The sequence below is a fragment of the Pleurodeles waltl genome, chromosome 8 (assembly GCF_031143425.1).
Source record: "Pleurodeles waltl isolate 20211129_DDA chromosome 8, aPleWal1.hap1.20221129, whole genome shotgun sequence".
Lineage (NCBI taxonomy): Eukaryota > Metazoa > Chordata > Amphibia > Caudata > Salamandridae > Pleurodeles > Pleurodeles waltl.
This window is the reverse complement of record NC_090447.1, coordinates 652289097-652314594: the sequence shown is the minus strand read 5'-3', so window position 1 is coordinate 652314594 and position 25498 is coordinate 652289097. Positions and strand designations below refer to the sequence as shown.

The window sequence follows — 25498 nt, the reverse complement described above, 5'->3', positions numbered from 1 at the left end:
TAGATGTAACTTCTACTGAAGTGTACTGGGTTCCTGCTAACCAGGTCCCCAGTGTCTCTTCCCTAAAACAAGACACATAGTCACTTGATCCCTCAAGTGACCAGGCCATTCAGCCACCTGTAAGTCCATATTAAATGGTTCCTCTGGGGCCTAGGGCATGACTACTGAAGGGGGGCCCTCAGAGCTGCAGCACAACTTGTGCCACTCTGACGGACCCAGCACCAACCTTATGTAGACTGACATTGCAGGCTGTCTGACGAGGTGCTCCCAAAATTAAAAACACTACATGGCACACAGCCTGTGTGCCATGTCCTCTAACATTGCATGTAATATATGTAAGCCACCCCTAGCAGGCTTTACAGACCTAAGGCAGAGAGCATTCTATTACATGCAAGTGCATATCTGCACAAGCAGATATGACCCTGGACTGCTGCCCTCAAAAACACCAAACTCCCCACAGCAGACACCCTTGAACACTAACTACAAAACCTCTCCAACTGGCTCGCTGCCGCTGCAAACCCCTTAGCACCACTGAAGAGAATCTCCAGCCATCTAAACCCACCAAGCAAGTCACCTAGTTCTCACCCGAACTCTGGGCTCTCGAGCAGCAATGTAGGAGACTAGAGAGACACTAGCGAGCTGCAGTGGACACCACTTTTTAAATTCCTCCATCTTGGTTTGGAAGGAATTAGTCTCCTAGGGTCAGGGTTATGCCCACTTTCCAAATGAAGTAATCCTAGAAAGGGTGTAGTCACCCTAAAGGTGGGCAACCCGTTAGCTGCCACCTGGGACTCCCTGTAACACCCCTGAATATTTAGGTGGCACCCCTGAGCCCCAGAACTCGGAACATGACAACCTAAGAAGAAAAGGACAAAGAAGAGATGCTTCCTCAGAAGAGGAGAAAAAGCAGAAGCTGACCTGGTACCAAACCCGCCGGCCTGTCTGCACTCCTCAACGGACTCTGCACCAAAAGACCCTTCGTTCTGCAGCTGAACCTTCAGAAACCTGGGATAACTGCCTGCCTTAAAAAGAAAGACTCAAGTCTTCTGTGAGCAGCGGACTTGCTCTCAAACCAACTCTAAGGAAAGGACCCTGCAGCCTCCGGAACTGCAAAGACCCGACACCTGAAGACACCTCTGCACCTGCCCACACCCCAGACCCAGGTGGGAGTGGACCTCGAGTGCCTGCAAGGTCCCTCAGCTTGTCCAGAGTCCATGTCCATCATTGTTTCACCCCTCCTGGACTCCCTGAAGTCACTTGCAGCTAGTGTCAACGATGTCTCCCAGCTCTCCTGAGCTCGAGTCCACCGTGGTTTCACCACGTGTGCTCCTGGACAGGGAATCCCAATACCAAAGGACACCCCGGCATCCGTCGCCGCTGGGCCCTGGTGAAGAGGACCAAAGGTGCACCTACGTCCCCGAGAACCCCAAGTTTATGACCTACCTCTTGGTTGTCCCTGACTGGCCTCTCAGCTGGAGCCTGCAGCCTAAATCCAAGGAGACCAATCCTCATTGAAATAAATTGGGCACCCTATGCGTACTGCACCTCTGCACCCGGCTGCCCCAGTGCTGCCCAGAGTGGTCCTGACCCTTCCACAGTACTCACCATAAGTCTACAAGATTGGTCCAGCAAGTCGTCAAAAAGTGCTTGTTTGCTGAAGGTGTTTTCCTTTCATAGGTTAACATTGAGGAACTCTGAAATTGCACTATGTTGATTTTTGCAACTGAAAAGTATTTTTGCTTCAAAATGTACTTACCTTATATCAAAGTTGTTTGGTTTGAAATATATATTTTTAAAAAGTGTTATTTCTTTCTAAAAACGGTCTTAGATTTATTCATTGAGTGTGTCCCTCATTTATTCCCTCTGTGAGTACAACAAATGTTTAGCAGTACCGCCTGATAGGCCTAACTCCTTGCCCACACTACCACAAAATAGATCATTAGTCCTATCTACTTTTGCCTCTGCAAACCAATTAGGGATCCACTGGACTCTATGAATGGTGTACTTCCCTTTTAGTTTTGTGCAGTCTCCCCTCCCCCCGAACCCTCTTTTCAAGATGTTCAGGAAACTGTGTCCTTGTCACAAGACAGATACCCATGGTCGCAACAAGATGTTGACCCTTACGTTGACAGTGATATAGACATCCATCTAGCCAGACTTTCCCCAACAGATTATATTTACTCCTTTCAGGAGCTCATTGGGAGGGTGGCCACTTAACATAAGGTGCCCCTAGACAAAGAGACGATTGTGGATGGCTCTGTCTTTGATCCCCCACTGCATCACACAGGGCCACATAATACCTTCCCATGCTTAAGGGAATGATGAGACACGCAGCTCTGTCTAATCTACAAAGAAAAAAACATCTTTAAAGGGACTCCAGCCTCCCTCCGGAAGCGTGAGTCCCCAACACTCTGCACCCCACGCCCCGGGCTTGTGTCCAGAGAAACCAACACTGCAGCGAGGACCCCCAGGGAACTCTCATGACGTGGACACCCTGAGACGACCTCCCTGCACCCCCACGGCGACGCCTGCAGAGCGAATCCAGAGGCTCCCCTGACAGCGACTGCCCGGCTACAAAGAACCAGACGCCTGAAAGAAGCACTGCACCCGCAGCCCCCAGGCCTGAGAGAAACCAGCTACCGGTGCAGGAGTGACCAGCAGGCAGCCCTCATCGTTGCCCATTTGTTGCTGGCCAGAGAAGCACCCCTGTCTGCATCGCCAGAGTGACCCCCGGGTCCCTCCATTGCTTTTAAAGCAAAACCCGACACCTACTTTGCACACTGCACCCGGCTGCCCCTGTGCTGCTGAGGGTGTATATTGTGTGCCTGTTTGTGACCCCCCATTGCTCTACAAACCCCCCCCCCGGTCTGCTCCCAGAGTACGCAGGTACTTACCTGCTAGCAGACTGGAACCGGGGCACCTCTAGTCTCCATAGGTGCCTATGTTTTTTGGGCCCTACTTTGACCTCTGCACCTGACCGGCCCTGTTTTGCTGGTGCTGGTGCTGGTGCTGGTTGTTTGGGTTGACTTGAACCCCCAAAGGTAGGCTGCCTATTCCCCGGAGACTGAACTTGTAAGTGCTTTACTTACCTGTTTATCTAACTTGTACTTACCTCCTACAGGAACTGTTGATTTTTGCACTGTCCACTTTTGAAATAGCTTATTGCCATTTTTTACAAAACTGTGTACATTACTGTTTTACTTCAAAGTTCCATATTTACCTATGCCAAGTACCCTACAATTTATGTACTTACTTGAATTCTGAATTTTGTAGTTCTAGAATAAACTAAGAAAATAATATTTTTCTATATCAAAACCTCTTGGCCTGGAGTTAAGACTTTGAGTGTGTGTTCTCAATTATTGCCTGTGTGTGTAAAACAAATGCTTAACACTACCCTCTGATAAGCCTACTGCTCGACCACACTACCACAAATAGAGCATTAGTATTATCTATTATTGTCACTATCAGCCTCTAAGAGGAACCCTTGGACTCTGTGCACAATATCTCTCACTTTGAGATAGTATAAACAGAGCCAGCTTCCTACAGTCACACGTCAGGACGTGTTCCCATTGCTTCAACAAGGCAATTTCCTCTAAGCAAGGGATTTAAAGGACTCCTACTTTCAAATTTTTATTCACCCAGCGTATCGCAAATATCTCAGATTTGTGATCGCAGGGCAACTGTACCAGTACAAATACTCCCCTTTAGAGTCACAACTGCCCCACAAGTGTACAACTATTCACGTCTTCCCATACCTGGACGACTGGCTTATCAAAGCCAGCACACTCCAACAATGTCTACATCACTGTCAAGTCACTATAGACTTGCTGCATCAACTAGACTTCACTATCAGTTTTCAAATATCTCACCTACATCCTTCTCAGATCCAGTCCGGGCTGTTCTGGACATGCAACTGGGATTAGCTTATCCCACTGCAGCAAGGATGCAAAGCTTTCAAGCAAAACTTTTGCATTTTTGCCCCAATCCCCAAGTCACAGTCAAATGCGTTATGAGACTTGTAGGCATGATGGCCTCTTGCATTGTCATAGTAGAAAATTCCCGTCTTTACATGTGCCCGTTGCAGGAATGTCTAGTATTTTAATGGTCCAAGGCACAGGGTCGTCTAGATGATCTACTGTTGGTAGCAGGGGAGGCTCCTCCTCAATAGCAGAGGAGCGTTGCCCCCCTGCTCAGAGTCAGGCAGTGACAAGTAAAATGATAATAAAATAATCTTATTATCATTTTATTTGTCACTATCTGATTGAGCCATGCAAGCATAGGGAGGGGTGTGGCTGGGCCATAGGGAAGAGGAGTGGTGGGCACTGTAAAAGCACATGTTGATTTGGCCAGCTGTCTTAGGCCGGTCAAACTGACATGCACACTTACATTTCTCCAACCCAGCTGTGTTACACAGCCGGGTTGAAGAAATACTACAGGCTCACTGTGCCTGAGCGAGCATCAAGCCCACCCGCTCAGACCTATCCCAGCGCAGCTTTCATGCTTAGTATAGCATAAGAGCATGGTCTGGATTTGGAGCCTCTGCCCCAGTGACTGCAGGAAAGAGAGGAGCGACAGAAGCGGGCGGGATTGGGAGTGGCACATAATTTTTTTTTTATTTTTTTATTTATTTATTATTATATAGTATATACCAACTTCTTCAAGGGGCAGCATTTTCTAGACCCTATTTCATAGATCATTCTAACTATGGGCGCATCTCACACAGGGTGGGGCGCTCACCTTCAGGATTTCATAGTTCAAGGTCTCTGAAATCCCAAGCATTGCAGGATGCACATCAGTTACCAAGAGCGGGGGTTCCCAGTCTGTGGGCTGCGGTACCCCGGTGCACTGTCAAAACTAGACAAGGGCACCGCAAACACAGTTGGGGGAACCACTCATACTCTTGCACTATCAAAAAGACCGAGGACAGAGGCTGACCGGCCAACAGAGAAACTAGGATTTTTTGTATGCTGCCTTCCAAGCTCCCTTAAAGGCTGCCTGCTCTCTTTTGGCCAATTCATCAAGACTAGTTGAACTCATGACTTTCAGCCTGCGAAGAGTAGTCTTCGTCAAAATCTGAGGGAGAAGGAAACAATATTCTGTAGCACACAAAGCACAACTTATCTATTTGTGTGAGAGATTTCTGTGCTCCTTATAAAAATGAAAGAAACACAGAACTATAATAAAAACTCAGTCGCAGCAGCAATGAAGCACATCTCAGCCAAGATGTAAATCAGCCTCTTGCCACCATAAACCGTGGTTAATATTTGCTCCTGAGCTAACCGAAGCTGAACTGGATATCCTATCGGTTGATTAGTTGTGCTTTATAAATCCTGATTGATTGATTAATTAATTGATTGAACTATGCGCCTCAGTTGTGTCCAGAGCAGGGCCTCTTTAAACAGCAGCTGCCTGCAGTGCTGAAGCGGCTCCTTCCTCAGATGCACAGTTATCATAGCTGCCCAGTCCATCTGACATGGTAATCTTCTGCAGTCTTTCAACAATCGTTCTTCTGTGGTTTACAATAGCTTTTTAAAAAACAATTGTTACTGAAATGAAACTACTAGGGCACGGTCAGTAGTAGAATGCAACTATGTTTATACACCTGTAAGTGACAGTTCCGAGGCTATGGCACAAATGTATTGGAATGTTTCACAAGGTGCCGAAACAACAAGCTGCTTAGGACACTTACAAGGTACACAGGTCTTTGGATCTGCTTTAAAAAGGCCGTGTTTACTCAGAGGTCAGGAAACAATCGAGCACAGCCACCACCCCAGCAAAATATTTCCCCTTGTCAGTAGTGCAGTTTCTGGCAATCAAGGATTAAGGTTGCACACAAGCAGAGAAACACAACTTGGGGATAATAGTTAAATAGTTATACACTGGAACAATCTAATGTTTACTTGGGAAAGTTTAATTACATAATTTTGTTTATTTTTTATCTTGCTCCATCTTTCTCGAAGTCAAGCAGTTTATACTTTATTCCTTCATGTGTTTAGCCAGGAACTGTGGGGCTTTAACACTATTTTTGCAGACTTAGGGCCTGATAACAACCTTGGCAGATGGGATACTCTGTCACAAAAGTCCCACTATATCCTATGGAACTTATAAAATGGAGGTGGGATAGCCGTCATGTTTGTGACGGAGTATCCCATCGCGAAGGTTGTAATCAGGCCCTTAGTGTTTGGGAATGATGCCAAGCTGCTGGAGTGGAAAGTAATAATAAAGCAGCCCAGAGAGCTGAAAAAAAGAGAGAATGGGTCTGGTGCTGGGGCAGTCTCTATACTGGTATATTCATGTGCTGTTTAATTCCCTCCTGAATAGCATGTTCTGTGACTTGTGGAACTGGCTGTTCTGGATAGATTTAAAATAAGCACATATTGAGTGCTATGTCGTGTGTAGCTCAAACGTGTCCTATGAAATCTGTATATCCTTTGAGCTGTCCCATTCGAAAATGGCGCTGAGAGAATCTTTCTATCTCTATTAGTTCTGTTTTTGGCTTGAGATGCAAGCCAGGAAGTTCAGATGAAGAACAGTCTGGCCTGGAGTCAGATCTTCTGGTCAATGTCTGTTGATTCTGTAGTGTAGGCCCCCCAGTTACTACTCGGTTGTTGATCCTGTAAAAGTAATATTTTTATTTTCTTTCATCTATGATTATGATACCTTCATCAGCTTTATCCCAATTATTTTGAGGGAAAAAAGTATTTCCAAGGCCAGGCTTAAATCTCGCTACCTGCCCAAAAAAATAACATAATGAGGAGCTGTGGATAACGCCCAATAGGTCAAGGGAGCCACTGGTCGAAAAAGTTTGGGAACCACTTCTCTAGGATATTATGTTCCAGAAAGGCCTGTAGACTTTCTTGGTGTTGGTCAAATGCGTGGCGTATTTGTAAGTAACAAAACAATTGCTTTGTATGCATTTTGTATGTGTCCTTAAGATAATGAAGCTTACATATTGAGCCTCCCTCCCATATATCTCCTAGTTTGAAAATGCCAGTTCTGTCTTAGGCACCAAGGCCTTGCAAGGTTGCCATGTGCCTTAGCCATTTTCTACTCCATCTCTTCATCCATATCAGCACTTGGTGCCAGCAGGATAGTGTAGTTGATGTCCCCAAGGGGAGGTCAGTGTGGCAGTGTTCCCCATAAAGCTAACTGAGCACTTCATAGTGGGTAGTCTGGAGTCTTTGCATGAGTTAGGTGATGGTGCTGGTGTAGAAACCATTGCCGTAGTGTTAGTCTTCCTGATGTTGTTGGGGAGACATCTGAAAACTTTCCAGAGCATGCCGATCATGTGGAAGCAGGCTGTGGAGACGGCGTTTACCTGTCATTTCATGGAGAGTTCACTGTCCACAATGATACCGAGGTCATGGGCGTGTTCCTTCGGCGTGCAGTGGCTGAGTTAGCCAGCAAGAATCGTTTCAGAGGGTGGTGTGTCTGCTGAAGATCAGTACTTATGTTTTGTCTGTGTTGAGTTTTAAGCAGTTTTCTTTCATCCTTGTCGTGACATTCATCATGGAGTTGTGGAAGTTAGGCTTTGTAGACGTGGGGTCTTCCGAGAAGATGAGCTGTGTGTCATCGGCATAGGAGATGATGTTGATGTGGTGGGATCTGACAATGTCTGCGAGTGGTGCCATGGAGATGTTGAAGAGGATGGGGCTTGATGATGATCCTGGGTGTACTCCGCAGACAGTGTGTTTGGGTAGAGAAGGGAGTGAGGCAGACTGTTTAAGTGCGTCCCGTGAGGAAGGATGCCATCTGTCTGAGCGTGTTGTCAGTAATTCCAATCTGGCATAGGCGGTTGATGAGTGTGTGGTGGCAGATGGTGTTGAAAGCTGCAGAGAGGTCCAAGAGGATGAGGGTGGTGGATTCTCCTCTAAGAAAGCTCGGATGTCAGTTGCAGCAATAAGCGATTTCTCTGTGCTATGATTGGTTCTGAAGCCCCATTGGGAATGGTCCAGAAGCTTGTTTCTTTACAGATGTTCAGTGAGTTGGTGGTTGATTGATTTTGTTAGGACTTTAGCAAGAAACAGAAGGAGGGAGATGGAGCGGTTGTTCTGGAGTTTACAGGGTTTGGCCATCGGTTTCTTGCGTTGGGAAAGGTGGCTGTAGTTTTGGAAGCGTTGAGGATGATGGTGATCTGGTGGCTGATCTCGGCACCAAACTTCAGTGTCACCGGTACTCTGGGACCCTCTCATCCTGACGAGCGTGGCCCCTGGAACATAGGTGGTGGACCCAAGTGACCCAGACTGTCCAGTGTTCCAACTGTCTAAATTTGGAAGAGGTAAGTCCTTGCCTCCCCTCTCCAGACAGTAATCCTGTGCACCAAGTGACCTGCAGCTGCTAGGGCTTCTGTGCACATTTCCAAGGAATCCTTCGTGCACAGTCAACCCCAGGTCCCCAGCACTCCGTCTTGCATTGCTCAACTCCCTGAGTTGACCTCTGGCTTCGTGGGACCCTCTTTTGTAGTCTTGAGACGACCGCCGTGTTCAGTCTTCTTGAACCCCTGTTCAAGGACTTCTGCGGGTGCTACCATCTTGTGCGTGGGCCCTCTACGTTGCTGAGAGTCCCCTCTGTCTCCTCTCCCAAGTGTCGACATCCTGGTCCTTACTGGGCCCAGGCAGCACCCCTTTTCTTTAACCACGACTCTTGCAGCTAGCAAAGCTTGTTTGGGGTCTTTTGCCAAAGAAACAACTCTGCATCCTCCAGAACTCCGTGGGACATCCCCTGCACGAAGGAGAAGTTCCTAGCACCTTTCGTTGTTGCAGAATCTTCAGCTTCTTCCATCCGAAGGCAGCCATTTTGCACCTTCATCCGGGGTTTAGTGGGCTCTTGACCCCCCCCCCCCCCCCCAGACACTTTCACTACTCTTGGACTTGGTCCCCTTCCTTTGCAGGTCCTCAGGTCCAGGAATCCGTCTTCAGTGCTTTGCAGTCTGTTGTGGTCTTTGCAAAATCCCCCATCCACTATTTTAGTGTGTTTCTGGGGAAATAGTAGTACTTTACTCCTACTTTCCAGGGTCTTGGGGTGGGGTATCTTGGACACCCTTAGTGTTTTCTTACACTCCCAGCCACCCTCTACACACTACACTAGCCTAGGGATCCATTCGTGGTTCGCATTCCACTTTTAGTATATGGTTTGTGTTGCCCCTAGGCCTATTGCATCCTGTTGTATTCTACAGTGTTTGCACTACTTTCTGACTGTTTTACTTACCTGATTTTGTTTTGTGTGTATATTTTGTGTATTTTACTTACCTCCTAAGGGAGTATATCCTCTGAGATATTTTTGGCACATTGTCACTAAAATAAAGTACCTTTATTTTTAGTAACCCTGAGTATTGTGTCTCTTATGATATATTACCTATATGATATAAGTGGTATAGTAGGAGCTTTGCATGTCTCTTAGTTCAACCTAAGCTGCTCTGCTATAGCTACCTCTATCAGCCTAAGCTGCTAGAACACTACTAATCTACAAATAAGGGATAACTGGACCTTGCACAAGGTGTAAGTGCCATCAGGTACCCACTATAAGCCAGGCCAGCCTCCTACACCCGCCCAACAGAGGACAAAGAACTTCCGAGGACAGCGGCCCAGTCCAGAAGAAACCATCCAAAAGGACTCCGGAAGTGCCCTGGATCAGTGAGTCCTGCCCACTCTGCATCAGACTCCCATGGCCCGTGTCCAGGTGGTCCACTGGTCCAGAGTAGGTCCCCAGGTGATTCTGACCTTGTGTCCACCCTGGGTTGACCCCTCCTGGCCCGCAGGACGCCTGCAGCCTAAATCTGGAGGACCCCCTGACCATGAGAGAACTGGACGAAGATTCCTGAAGCCTAAAGGTACCCCAGGGCCCCCTAGCCTTGGGGAATCCGGCCACCGACCCAGCAACTTTCAGCAGGCTGCCCTCTTCCTTGTCCAGCCTGTGGTTTCCCGGAACCAGCCCCCTGGACCCAGCCTACAGCATTTTTCGGCCCCTCGGCCCCCCTTATTGAAAAGCATTGGGAGCCTGACGCTATGTTTGCACCCTGCTCCCTGCCGCCCCTGTGCCACTGAGGGTGTGTGTTTGGTTCTGACCTGTGGGCCCCCTGGTGCTCAGCTAAACCCCTCAGGTCTGCCCTCCAAAGTCGGATCTGTTTCCGAGTACCCCCAGTCTCCATACAATCCCATTCTAAATCTACCTTCAACTTTGATCTCTGCACCAGGCCAGCCCTGTGTTGCTGGTGGTGTAAGTTTGGGGTCATCCTGAACCCTGACCTGTGGAAATCCTAGCCCCTGGAGACTGTCTCTGTAAGTCGAGTACTTTCCCAAAACTGCACTAACCCCGAAGCGCCCCCCCCCAAACCCCCAGGCTGTTCTGAAAATTGCACTGTCGACTTTTAAACCATATTATTTATGAAATTGAAACAAAGTGTCTTTGATACATGTGCTTATTTGCAAACGTACTTACCTGCAACAAGATTCTTTTGGATTTAGAATTAAAGTAACAAAACATATTTTTCCAATACAAATACATTGGTGCTTTGAACTACCCTGTGATAAGCCTAACTGTTCGACCACACTACTACAAAAGAGAGCATTAATATTATCTACTTTAGCCTCTGTTAAGCCTCTGGAGAATCTCTGGACTCTTTGCACACTATACCTTTTTTGATATATTATATACAGAGCCAGTTTCCTACATAGCCCCAGTTGTGAATCCTGGCAATCTGGCGGATCACTGCAACGCATACCGGCCGTTCTCAATGATCAATGTCGACAAAATATTCTTAAAACTTCTCACCAACCGCCTTCTCCCCCTGCTTCCAGACATTGTCCGCCTGGATCAATTCAAGTCGATTCACTTCACACAATCTCCGCACAATGTTTGCACTCATGCAGTTCATTCACCCTCAGCTTGTGGCTGCCGTACTACTGGATGCCAGAAAGGCATTTGACTCTTTGGAGAAGCCGATCTATTCTTGTGGCATGGCCTCGGCACATGCTTTATTGGCTTGATCCTCATCCTATACACCCCTCCAGTGGCCAGCCTTCACCTCAATAGCATAACGTCAGAGGTATTCCTTATAACCCGCGGGACTGCCCAAGGGTGCCCGCTGTCACCGATCTTGTTCGCTGTGCAGATGAAACCCCTCACCGCCTGGCTGTGGCAACATGACGCCCGTGGAGTCCTTGGTTTCACGGGCAGGAGCCTGGCAGTCTCCATGTATGCACACAGTGTGATATTATATATTCACAAACCCTAGGAGAACTTTGATCCATCTATTTGTGAGATCATACTTTTCAGTGGATACTCTGGTATTCATTGGGTCAAGTCCACACCATTTCCCCTCACCAAGTGTACACAACTGTAGGCCACAGATTATCCCCTGCAATTGTCCTCTGAACCGGTGCGCTACCTGGGCATTTGACTCAGCTGTGACCTTGACAAGCTCTGGAAAGCTATCTAAGGCCACTCAATGGAGTATCAGTAGGATAGGATTCCAGTGTGGATCTGATTGCCACTATCTGTGAAAATTATCATCCTACCTAAGTTTCTGTGCCTATTTATAAACATACGGATCCCACTCACTGCACACTTCTTATGCTGACTGCGCTCTAACCTCGTCGCCCTGATTTGGGCCGGCAAGCAAACGAGGATCCCATAGGAGGCACTCACCCTCCCCTTTCAACAAGGGGTTTTGGCTGTGCCCGACATGCCCCTATATGCACTCGGCACCCAGGCTCAATACATTCATGTTTATCTCTACCCCAGCAATTTCAACTACACACGGCTATTGAGGCGGATCATGTGTCACCATGCCCCCTTGTCATGGTGCTCTACACACATCTAAATTGCCATGGACTGAGATCAACACGGTGGAGTGCGTGGGATGGCATGTGGCGGTACGTCCAACTCCACTGTCTGTACGCGTCCTCCGTTCAACTTGCATGCAGCCCTCTGTTGCCGCCACTGCAGGATGAGCGGGCTGGGAAGTGGGCGAACAGACACTGCCTTTACACATTCATGGATCTATATCTCGATGACCACTTTCTATCCCCATTCGGATCCTCGGGACCCTCCCATCCTACAGCACGTGAGATACTCCTTTATGACTAGCTCCGAGCCACATGTTGCACTACATAGCACATTCCTCACTCCCCCTCCCACATTGCATGCCCTTGAACATATATTAACTAACCCATCGCCCTGCCGACTGGTCACTCACCTTTATTCCGCTATGCGTGAAAAGGCATTGGTGGCACCCCCGGCCAGTTGCACAGCTGGGAAGAAGATACCAACCCCTCTATCGTTGATGTCCATTAGGCATATTGTTGTGGCTATACGGCAGCCCTCTCCCCTATCTATAGATTGCGTCTCATCCACTTCAATTTCCTCCACTGGGTATGCCGCACCCCAATATAGCTCCATCCCATGAGTCTGGTGCAGGACGCCCACTGTCTGCACTGCAACGTCCCTCAGGTTTCCTTCCTTCACCTTACTTGGGAGTGCCCATGATTCCTTGTCTGGTGTTTTCTCTGCTCTGCTCTTTATCACTGGCCACCCCCTCCCTCAAAATCCACTGGTCAGCCTCCCAGGATGTGTTAAAGACTTCCCCCTTGGGACCTCTCGCCTCACTGCAGTAATCCTACTCCTGGCCAAGTGCTGGGTGGCCATGCAGTGGGGGAGACAACCTTTTCCCACAGTGGAGATTGGCTATCGGATGCGACCTACTACCAGGAACAGCTCTCTGCATACTGGGAGCTCATGCCTCTTTGCTTCCGCGCCAAAGACATCTGGGAACCACTGCTAACATATCTAAGAAAGAGAGACTCACCCCACCGGCTAAAAGCTGGAAGTCCCCCCCCCCCCCCCCCGGAACCTCCCTCCTCCCCTCCTGTGGATGTCAACTCTCCCAGACATACACACGACCATCCATGATGCATTGCCCTCACCTGCTCACTCATCCCTCTGATGTATGAGTGTCCGAAACCTGGAGAAATTATGGTCCTCTGCCCATTTCACACTGGTCATACTTCAAACTACATCAAATGTGGGTCATGTTGTAGTGCAACTGATGTGAATGTACTTTACTGGTGGGTCAATATGATGATTTTACCTGTACTCAAACTGGCTTCCATACCGTGCCCCCTTCCTCTTTGCTACTGTTGTTGTATTGCAGTTCTTTCCTAAAATATCAATAAAGAATTTGTTTTGAAAAATAGGAGGGATTTGCAGCAAATTGGGAAGTAGCTGTTGGACCCAGGGGTCCCGAACAGACAGAGGATTCAAAATAAAGGAAAACTATTTCCTTTCTGCTATGTAGAGGCTGATGGGGAATTTCTGGTGGCTCGGTGAAAGACAATATTCGGATGTGTGAAACTACATTTAGGTATAATTTACCTTATAATACCTCACTTACTGTCTCTCTCTGTGTTGTCCACGTTGACCTATTGCTTTAAGATGAGAGGTTCATTCTTCTAAAGTGTCCATAGTGAAGCTGGAAGCTAAGAATGACCATACCCTTGGTGGTGTACAGTACTTTACGTTTATCATCCTTAAATGTATTTGAAAAAAGCAACATGTTTCATTATTTTGTTTACATTGATGTGTTATTACTAATAAAACATGCATTGACAAAGCCAGTAGCTCTGGGTTTAATATGCTAACGCATATAGTATTAACACATTAGAACGAGACACACGAGAGAGCCATGCATCGTCGTAAAGTAGTTCCTCGTGCTATTCAGAGCAAGCACTCCAGTGGAGTGGGAAGAATGCATTCAAACAGCCAGTAGCATTAGGTGAGGGTTGAATTCTCTGCTAGTCTAAGCCAAGATGTGATTGACAAAATCTAAAGCCAGAGGCTGAAAGAGACTGGTCAAAGAAAGCCAATGTTTGAAAAGGGCAGACCCAAACTTCACTAGATGCTGTATGTTATCAATAGCTCTGTTTGGCAGCTATGCTGTCAAAACCCATACTAAAAAATATGCAGTCAAAAAGAAATCGTACAGACATGCAGGCTAGACAGCAAACTCTTTTCTGAATAATGTTAGCTGAAATTCAAGTCTGAATTGGTGGTGATATTGTCTTCAACCTGAGAAGACTTATGGACCAAGCATTTTTGTTTTGCAGCATAAATACTTCTTCATAAGAAAGATTCCCCCTTATACAACATACGTGTTTTCCTAGCGCTTGTTTGATCTATTCAGTAGAGACAAACTTTGTTCAGATCGGAAACTATGAACATTGATGAAAATATCCTTGCAGTCACCATGACCACTCAAAAGCTAGGGTGCAAGTAAGGATCAACCATAAAAGCAAAATTAAGTACTAACATCATACTATTAAGGTGAGTAGTGCAGGAATGCTTGCTAGCCCCAACCCTATTCTCTCTGTACTTCAGTAATATGTACAAAGCATCACACAGCAGTACATGATATCTAGCTATTCCACTTCAATAGTGAACTAAATCAAATATGCCATTGAGAAAGCGAATCCCTTATGTGAGCTTGCTTCTATCCAGTCAGTGCTCATAACTGTGTGTGGATGCAAGCACCTTTGCAGGTGCCCCCATGATGTACATTTGTAGAAGCTGTTTGATATGCAGAAGATGTGTATGTTTGGGATATTCTTTTTATTAGCACGTGCAGTGGACGTTTTAATAAAAATAACGAAATATTTAACCATTGTGGAACAAATTACGTCAGGTGCACGTCATTCCAATAGCTGCACCTTAGGTCAGCGATATTAAATAGACTGACAGCAAACTTATTGTGAAAAACATGCATTTTCAAGCAGGCTATAGAACACTGCACAATTTTTGATAGTGCTTTTTGTGCAACAAGAAAGCTTACCTGGTGTTGCTATCTATTCCTTGAATATATTTCTTTCATAGCCATTCTATGCTAAACTTAGTCACTATTATGTACAGATTAGGTTAGATTTGTTAAATGTGTCACTGAAATACTTAAAAAATATTGCGTGTCGGAGCATGCATAATAATAAATACATTTTTTGTCTGTAGGGCAGCCTTTGTTAATCCACTCGTTCCAGAAGGCACAGAAGAGGAAAACCTGTTCAAGCAGGGAGAACGTATGTAACCTATTGTTTTATGTGTTAACTCGCTTAACTTTAGGATAGCTGATCTCCTCCTTTTTCGTTACAAAGTGTGGCGAAGGGCATCTCCTGAGGATTCCTCCAGAGATATCACCCTGACCCAACTCAATAAATCTTTAAACTCCCTTCTTTCTGCCTTTCATTTTCATCCTCGAAGAATATACTAACATCTGAATATCTCTGGGATCAGATAGTTTGAAATCAAATCAACTTCAGAACGCTGGGATTCTAATTAAAATATAGAAGTGTACGTAGTGCAAATCAACTATTTCTTACATTTGCAGGTTAAGTTGTCTGCTTCAGATAATCAAAAATATCATAATTATAGGTTTGTCAAATACGCCTTTGTTGTAGATAAAACTGGAGAGTTGATGAGTTGACACTTAGGGGGTCATTCTGACCCCGGCTGCCGGCGGAAGCCGCCGGCCTGGCTGGGACCGCCAGAATACCGCTGCGCGGTCAAAAGACCGCCGCGGGTATTCTGGGTTTCCCGCTGGGCTGGCGGGCGACCGCCAGAAGGCTGCCCGCCAGCCCAGCGGGAAACACCCTTCCATGAGGATGCCGGCTCCGAATGGAGCCGGCGGAGTGGAAGGGGCGCGATGGGTGCAGTTGCACCCGTCGCGATTTTCAGTGTCTGCATGGCAGACACTGAAAATCTTTGTGGGGCCCTGTTACGGGGGCCCCACGACACCCCATACCGCCATTCTGTTCCTGGCGGCCAAAACCGCCAGGAACAGGATGGCGGTATGGGGGTCGGAATCCCCATGGTGGCGCAGCAAGCTGCGCCGCTATAGAGGATTCCCCAGGGCAGCGGGAAACCGGCGGTACATCGCCGGTTTTCCGTTTCTGACCGCGGCTGTACCGCTGCGGTCAGAATGCCCATGGGAGCACTGCCAGCCTGTTGGCGGTGCTCCCGCGGTCGTTGGCCCTGGCGGATTTTACCGCCAGGGTCAGAATGACCCCCCTAGTGTTTTCTCCCATGTATAAAGATTATGGGGGTTATTCTAACTTTGGAGGAGTGTTAATCCGTCCCAAAAGTGACGGTAAAGTGACGGATATACCACCAGCCGTATTACGAGTTCCATAGGATATAATGGACTCGTAATACGGCTGGTGGTAAATCCGTCACTATTCCGTCACTTTTGGGACGGATTAACACCTCCTCCAAAGTTAGAATAACCCCCTATATATTTAGCACTTTACTACAAAAATTAGTTCCCATCGATCAACACGTTTTTGTAGCCAGCTGATATTTGAAAAAAAAGCGTTTTTAATATGTTAGAGCGGTCTACTAATTAAATAAGTGTAAGTAAAGTTATATTACATAATATTACATGCATTATATTAATAATATTAAATGTCAAGTGCATTTGTTAGATTGTCTACAACTGATGTCCACAAATACGTATATGCTTTGTATTCTTTTTGTGAATCTGCCCAGTTAATGTAAACCTATCCTTTTTAGTGAACAAAAATAGAAGAGTTGCCTTCAGCACTGCCTCGTTGCTTAAAATGGCACCAACTGCAGATGAGAGGAATATTGTACATGACATGTTCCTTGATACTTTAGACACAAGGTATGTGGAAACTACTTCAGTAATTTGCTGTGTTTTATTCATTTCATACTTTTGCGCAGTGTGACACATTACCTTCAGGAGAGAAAATGGTTGGACAAAGTTGCAATCTAAATTGACGCAGGGGCCAATCACCCACGCCCCCCATCCATCATTATTCAAAGATCCCCTTAACATAATGGGTCTTCAGGCAAATTAATTTCAGTAGCTTACTTTGCATGAGCCTTCTAAAGTTCTGCCTGTAGGCTTGTAAAGTTTGTTTTAGAGTTAAATCACTGTATCGACATTACCCCCCCCTCTCTGTTTTAGTAGCTTGATGGTTGCGGTGGTAGGCTGCATGTTGCCTGTGAGGGTATGTTGAGGTGATAGGTTCTGATGTTTTTTTTTTACACCATGTATTTACCAATATCTGACAATTTAAACAACTTTGAGAAATGTAGCATAGTACAGCATCTCTTACATCAGAATCCATTAACCATCTGCAGATGAACACAAGATTATCTGGTGATTCTGCCTTGGTATTCTCATCCCAGCAGTATTTCTGACTATCTGTTGCATCATTTTTGTAATCTATTTTTGTTGTACATTTTTTTTTTCGCAACAACTATACATTTAACAATTCCTTTCCCATGGCATCAGGGGACAACAATTATTTGGGGGAGTTGCTTTGTGGCCAACAATGGCGGACTGAAACTCCTTGGGCTCCAGACAGAGGCCTGCTAAGCCGCATATAACCTGTAGCTGTCGCACCTGTCTGCCTCCCTTGATCAGTGTTGCAGACAGGGGAAACATAATTACACCAGTTTGGCTGAGCTCAGTGGCCCAGGGGACATCGGAGACGAGGTTGGCTGGCGGAGTATGCGCCCGGCCACGGACAGGGAAGGAAGCCTCGAGCAGTGAACCGCATGTGCGACCTGCACCACCTGCCATTGGGCCCAAGGTGAGAGACGCAGCTTTTGAGGCCCGCGGACACCCAACCATGAGGTGAGTAGTGCAGGGGCCAATAGTAAGAGGAGTCATGCACTCTCTACCCCACATTCTGCTACTGGGATCGTGGGGGGGGGGTGCACTGTAGGAAAACATACCAGGAGTGTGCTGCCGGGCATCAGCACATTCCAGGAGTGAAATGCAACCTTCTTCGCCATGTGACTGGCAGTTTACTCGATTGAGGGCAGACATATGCTCAGCAGGGCACTCCTGGACCCACACACAACTGTTAGAGCTCCTGCACTGCACACTGTGCTGACTCATGCCATAGCGGACAAGTCACTGCTTGCCTGGTTAATTAGACAGGAAAACCTACAATGCCCTATTTTGTCTGTTAGAAATGGGGTTTCTGGTTGGCTAGAGTATGCACTTAAGGCAGAACCCCCCACTCAAGTCAGGGCAAATAGGTTACACACTAAAGATAACCTGTGCCCACCTCCTGGTAGCTTGAGGCACAGATCAGACAGGCTTATCCTCAGAGGTCATTGTAAAGCGTTTGCACAACACACTCACACCAGTGACACAGTAAGTACACCACAAAAGAGTCTCTATATGGGGTGTATGAAAATATGTTTCTCATGCTGTCGTTATAGACCACAAAGTACGATAACACAAATCATAAGTACTGTGCAAAATTCAAATCTGATGACATACATTACGGCATGCCATGGCATGGAAAACACCTGTACCACCACACATAAACATATGAGGCATGATAATTATCCCCATATTGTATAAATACTGATGTTATACTCACTGTTCTGGGCTCTAGGAGACGCTAGCAACATACATTGGTAAGACTTTAGGTGCAAAACACATTAATTCTCCCATAACACAATAACTGAAATACCGTCACCAGAACAGTGGGTGTAGTGCATCTGGGCTTATAATAGGTAAGAAGTAATACAGTAACTCAATCCCAAACGTAGGATACAAGAACACCTACCCTCCTATATAAGCATCAATTTCACATTCATAATAGCCTCTGGGTATGCAGTAGTAAGCATAGTGGTCACCACATAAATCCTACAACAATACCATGAATACAGACCCTATGTGGCCTGGGCCTTGTGTGAGGTTCAAGGTGAGGACAATACAGCAACAATCAGAGGCACTTGTGCTCCTATTAGTAGTTATACAGTAATACCCTTTTTTGGTCTGTTCCAGAGCAGGGAGACTCCAGCCAGGACTCACCCTGCAAGGCCACCGTTGAACAAGCACCAGTGCCCCCGTGCACTGCACAAGGGGGGTACACCTCCTGTATGTTATTGCAGGAAGACCCAGCTGAGCATGCAAGAGGTGACTGCCAAGGAACATGAGGGGCAGCTGCAAGGCAGTATTTTCCCCGCTGCAGTCCCTCCTCAGAGGGGCTGCAAATGACATCGGTGGTCATTCCTCCCTCTAGGATCAGCCGGTGTGGGACCAGGAAATCCCTAATTGACTGGCCAACAGGCCCTGCAGAGATGCGGCTCAGGGCTTGCGACACACTTGGTGTGCAATGCGAAGCCAGCAAGGTTGGTTGCTCAGGGTTATGGGGCAATGTGGTCCTGGCGCTGGGCTTCTCAGAAAAAAAGGTGTGGCGGTGTGAATCCTACCCCCAGACACACACACAAGAAGAGGTTCTTGGCTCATGCCCGCACCGGCTGTGCTGCACATGTCTCTTCAGAGAGCCAGCCGGCTCAGCGGTCATGCATGTTACCCTAGAGACCCTCTCTGGGACAATTTAAAGTGCTCACCACGCTCTTAAATATTTGTAGAAACTGATCATGCACAGGCAGGGAGAGTAGACTCACTCTCCCAGGAGAACACTAAAGGTACAAGGAGTAGTAGGCAGGCTGGCCCACACAGAATGACCCTCAAGCAATGTAGCCAGGAGCAGGTCGGCAGAACAGGGACAATTCCTTCTGGTAGCCCAAGAGAATCTAGTATCCCCACACTCAGGAAGCAGCTGGCAGCATGGCATCAAGTAGAAAAGCAATCAAGGGAGTCCTTTATGCCACACAGCAGCAGCAGGTAGCAGGGCAGCCACAGAAGAACAGTCCATATGAGTCATTTGTGCAGTCCCGCAGTCCTTCTGGAAGATGGTCAGTCCCAGTTCCAAAAGTGCTCTAAAAATCATGGGGCGAGAGACACTGTACTTATACTCCAGGTGTCCAGCTTGTAGAAGATGGAAGGTTACAGCCAGATCTGACCAGTTCGAAGAATTTCCCTTCTCCCCGACTCTGGCTCCAGACATCAGTAGGGGGTAAACAAGTCCTTTGTGTGTGGGCAGGACACAGCCAATTCAAGTGTAAAGTGTGCCCCACTGCCCTCTCTCCCAGCCCAAGAACGCCATCAGTATGTAGATGACTGCAGATGTAACCCTCTCACATCTAACCCTCCCTGATGGATGGCTGTCTGGGGAGTATGCACAAATTGAAGCCGTCACAATGCCATAGATGTGGATTGGAGTTAGGCTGCGAAGCACCAGAGTTATAAGCACAGAGAAATGCCCACTTTCTATGAGTGGCATTTCTTAACCAGTAATGTAAAATCCACCTACACCAGTAAGCAGGATTTCTCACTACCATTCCAAACATACAAAACATGCCCACACTACTACTCACAGATCGGAAATTACCACTGAAACATATGTAAGGGAGTTCCCAATGCAAACCTATGAGAGGAGCAGCTCTCACATTAGTGAAAAACAAAATAGGTTGTTGGTCACTACTAAGACATGTAGCACATAAAAGTATATATCCTTCATTTTACATACACAGGACCCTGCCCATAGAGCTACCTTAGTGGGAACTTTAGTGTAGTAAAATGGGAGTCTAGGCCTTGACAAGTCATTTGACTTGCCAACTTAGGGTGGGAGTACGCTGCACACACGGGCACTGCAGAGGCAGGCCTGAGAAAAGTTTGAAAGGCTACCTCTATGGGTGCCGCGATCTGGGTTGCGGGCCCACTAGCACCATTTTATTTTCAGGCCCTGGGTATATGGTATACCACTATACAAGAGACTTACAGGTAAATTAAATAAACCAAACTGATTATACCAAGTTTTAGGGGAGAGAGCACATGCACATTAGCACTGATTAACAGTGGTAAAGTGCCCAGAGTCCTAAAGCTAACAAAAAGAGGGTCAGAAAAATAGTAGGGGAAAGGCATAGGAGCGATAAAATAAGAGGGATAACCTTGCAGAAAGGGCCATTTTCGACATTGTCCATTACCATACCTCCAGCTACGGAGTTACACACACAATGCCAGATACAAGCGGCCTTCATCCAACACCATGAGCGTCTCTTATCTTCAGCAACAACAATCACTGACTCCGCTATTGATGCTTTTCTGGCAGACGTGAACTTACCGTGGGTCCCACCTGATGCGCCATTGGAACTCAACTTGGACATGACTTCTTTTGAGATTAACGAAGCCATTCAGTTGCTGGCCTGAGGGAAAACGCTGGGCCTGATGTGCTTTCACAAGAGTTTTACAAAACATATGCCACAGTGTTAGTTCCTCATCTTCAAACTCTGTATGACGAAGCACTTTCGTGCTCTTGCCTGCCTCAGTCCTTCTGGCAGGCAGTGATTGTATCTGTATCCATGCCTAAGCCAGGATGCGATCCTGCCCGACCTCTGATCCTATTGGCGATACTAAACAGGGACACTAAAATTCTTGGTGAAATTTTAGTGGAACAGTTGGCTGAGGTGACCCCTCAGCTGGTCCACAAAGATCAGAATGACTTTGTCCTAGGGCATAGTACGTCCCAGAATCTCCGCTGCCTCAGCACATCCTAGATTCTCTGCCGCTTCTTCAGAAACAGGCACCACTGGCCCTGGTCTGGCTGTTTGGTACTGGATCCGGAGAAGGTGTAGAGTGGAGTTACCCGTTTGCTTTACTATCTAGATTTGGTCTTTGGTCCCGACTGCTTTGGTCTTATCAAATTCCAGTACAATTTGCCCCTGGCCAGTTTCAAGTCTAGATCATACGTATTTGATCCCATTCAAAAAGGCCACAGCACTTGCTAGGGCTGTCCTATCTCCCTCCTTCTCTTCTTCCTGGCCATGGAACCACTAATTTATAGATTGTGCGCACAGGGACAAGACTGGGAAATTCCGATGGGAGATGGACTGCTGCTATTTCGCTTTACTCTGATGACTTGCTCCTCTTTGCGATATTCATGGACCCCTGCCGTAAACTGAATGCCTCCTTACTGCCTTGACTACTGTCTCCAGCTTACGGGTCAACTGGGTCAAGTCCTGTCTCTTACCTCTGTCAGACAGGGCAGTGGGCCCTGACCTTTAGCTGGATGAGGAGTTAATACAATGGTAATCGGATATGATTTGCTACCTTGGTATCCACATCTACTCAGAAGCAGAGGCAGATGGAAATGTGAGCCTGGTAGTGTCCTCCCTCCGCGGGCAAATATCCCTTTTGACATCGCTCCTTCTGTCAGTGGTGGGATGCATTGCACTATCCAAGATGGTGAGGCTATCAAATCTGATGTACTACTTTGCCAATGTTCCAGTCTATCTGCATAAGACCTTTTTAGTCACAATGGAGAGCTTGCTTGGTGACCTCATTTCCCACAGCAGTCACAGTTGTGTGACACCAAAACTATGCTTATTGACAGACTGGGGGTATTTGGGGCACCATTTTTCAAACACTATTTCTTTGTTGCTCCATTGCAGTCGGTGGCACACTGGCTTGCCAAAGCAGGACTTGGACGATACACTTTGATGTCACCTCCATGGACACTAGAACAACTGTTTTACCTTTTTCACCCCCTTACCAGTGGTTCCGTCACCCGCACATGCACCTTCTTTCCATGGTGCTACAATGATTTTGCTACTGGTTATGCCTTACCAACATCTTAATACTAAAAGCTCCCTTACTCCTGTTGCTGGGCACACCTAGGGGGTGGGCATGCATCACGGAGTCAGTGGTTGCCCTTTGGCACAAAGCAGGCTCTATGCCTTGGGTGTCCTCTACTCGGATGTCGCACTTGTTGCGTTCGCTAATCTGAGTGACCAAACCGGTCTCTGCTCGCGACAGTTTCGCACGTATACTTACATCACACACACACTACGAGCACAATGGGGACCACTGCAACCTGAACTGAATATACATCAAGTGGTCCAAAATCTACACCTGTTGGGCAGGGGATACCACTTGATCACGTGGTTCACAAAGGCTCTCTGTGTACAATCTTGCTCATCTCTACTGGCGCTACGTGACCAGTGGAGCAAGGACCTGTACCAATTGTTCGGTGGCGCAGGAGGGGCTGTGATTCTGGCCTACCCAGCCACAGTTTCTCAGAACACATAGTTCAAACTCATACATTTCTATATTCTACACAGGGCTTACCTCACTCCTGCACAGATCAATAACTTCTTCCATTGTTAAGAAGCATTCTGCCCCTGATGCATACACGAGGACTTGGACTTCACGCACATGCTCTGGTGCTGCCCTATCTTACCTAACTACCGGTTGTTTGTTACTGATCACCTCTCCTGTGTCACCGGGTTCCCACACTGCACACACTTAGGGAGCGTGCGCACTCGACCTGTTCCCGCACCCTAAAAAAGGCAGAGCAGGTACCAGGCTCATGGACCTAGCACTCCTCCTTGCTAAACGAGGAATTGCACACACTTGGAAGTCGCAGACCCTCACTTCTGATGACTTGCCTTGACCTGGTTGACGGAGGCGTGGGTGACAGCGGAGGCCAACGCCATCCAGTATAAAGAGCTGCGGGCCTCCTGACATTTCCGATATCACACCAGTTGGATGCCTTGCTGGAAAGTTTCAGAGGAGAACTGCCTACCTCTGGATCCCCCACACCAGCCCAGCTGTTGGCCCTCCCAGAGTCGGAGCCTTAATTCCACCCCCCTGGAGACCCAGATCTGCATCCTCTCAAGGTCATTTTGTCTAAGTCATCCCCTGACTGCCCACCACTGCAAGACAGACTCACCACCCCTTTCCGTCCACAAACATTCTGGTGGAAGTGTTCCGTTGATGGGACCCCTTACCCTGTCTTGACAACAGACAAGAGTGTGCTCGCACTGAGGAGCCAGGCACCTTTGTGCAGTAACTGTGTGTGTTAAGACAATATACCCCTAGTTTGACAATTTGCTTTTCTGCCTATAAGGCAGTGCACCCACACTTGATTGCATTTATATTATTCCCTTTCTGACATGGACGGCTGTACCTTGTCCATTTATGAATCACAACTGCTCTTGAAACCTATGTCTCTTGTACATCTTTTGAGTTGATGACAATGTCTGTAAAAAAACAAACAACAAAAAAAGTCAATAAAAATATATTTTATATATTTTTTTTAATTAGGGGATACAGTATATATATATATATATATGTTCAATGGCACGTGTGGCTGTAGAGATACACATGCTCAGCATACCTCTGCCATCTACTGTAAGGTCCAGATGTGTACAAGTTGTTTTTTTTCGATTAAGTAGTCAGAGTCACGGGGTAAAGTGACCCCTCCTTTCGGTAATACTGCGCATGGACATCGACTCCATTGTAAGATTGTTTTCTTTCTGCCATCGGGTTCAGAAGTGTTCTTCGGTGCTCCCGTTCGAGACTGCTTCAGGCCCCCCTTGGAATAACTTTGACTTCTATACTCGTCGGTGTTGTTTTCGATTGTGTTTCATTCACATACTGCCACCTTGGGACACTCTTCGTCGAGTCGATGCACTCCTCCCCTGGCCTTCAGGCCTCTCTTTTTTCCACACTTCAGTATCTAACTGAAATGCGCTGCTGATGGAATGGACACCTTTTCGCTTTTGCCCTAGGTATCATGCCAAATACTCCATGCTTAATTTGTAAATAAAAAGGCCCTGGTGCCCAGTGCCTTCCTCTTAGACGCAGCTGCTGCATTTAAAAGTGCGAGCAAGGAATACTGAGAGAGCGTAATCCTGAAGCCATCTCGGGCCCCTTTAATCCATTTAGAGCCACTCCCTGCCCCTTCAGCTCACTCTTGCAGCTTCTGCTTTCTACCTTTGTGGTGCCTTTTCGTTTTTCTCTTCCTCCGTCTTTCCCATATGCTTTTTGCTCACAGAAAATGCTTGAGGCAGAAGAAGAAGCCCCAGCCCTCAAAAATAAGTGCCGGTGCTCAGCACCGGAAACAATAAGCACAAATTAAGCACTGCAAATATCCCCACGCAGACCTCCACTCGGTGTGTAACCTTTGTTTATCACCGGATCACAATGAAGAGGACTGTGAGGCCTGTCGATCGTTTCGGTCAAAGAAGACATTTTAAGATCTTTTGGCACATCAGATAGAAATGCAGCGAAAAGACCTTGAGGAGAGACCGGATATCTTCACTCTCCAGGACATCAAGCATCAGGAAGAGTTCCACGAGGCTACTGCAGTGGAAGGGGAGGCCTTATCCATTTCAGAATCTGAGTCAGAGACTGAAGAGGGCGTGCAGACACAACAGGTACCATCGGCACAGCACGCCATGAGTACAAAGGCCCATGTACCAAATAAGTATTCCGTTTCAACAGAGAGTAAGGCTATTGGGCCACCACTGCCAGCGGGCCATGGTTGGCACCAAATGATTGCCAAGGATGCCCCACCTTCTGGCTTGGCACCGAAGGCCAAGCCTAAACACTCTTCTCGTAAAATGGCCTCAAAGGATTCGGCACGACTGAACCTAGGCTGTCTTCGGTCCCAACAAAATCAGCATTGAGCTTTTCGCAACGAAACCGAAACATTCTTCAGCACTGAATGTTTCGTCATTCATATCAAAACCATTTGTTTCAGCGCCAGAGCCTACTTTCCAGTTTATGGCAGAGAAGCTCGATCTGAAACAAGACTGTACATATTCAACCAAATAGTGG

At 47.1% G+C, this 25498-nt stretch overlaps 1 protein-coding gene across 3 annotated transcripts in view; it reads left to right on the top strand.

Annotated features, from left to right (window-relative positions):
* The window catches only part of ACOT9 (acyl-CoA thioesterase 9), a 550522-nt gene that overhangs the window by 207947 nt on the left and 317077 nt on the right, over window positions 1-25498 (top strand). For all 3 annotated transcript variants that reach the window (XM_069204744.1, XM_069204745.1, XM_069204746.1), the window contains 2 exons: window positions 14995-15062; window positions 16552-16663. In XM_069204744.1, coding sequence (XP_069060845.1) covers window positions 14995-15062; window positions 16552-16663 — 180 coding nt within the window. The remainder of the gene's footprint in view (window positions 1-14994; window positions 15063-16551; window positions 16664-25498) is intronic.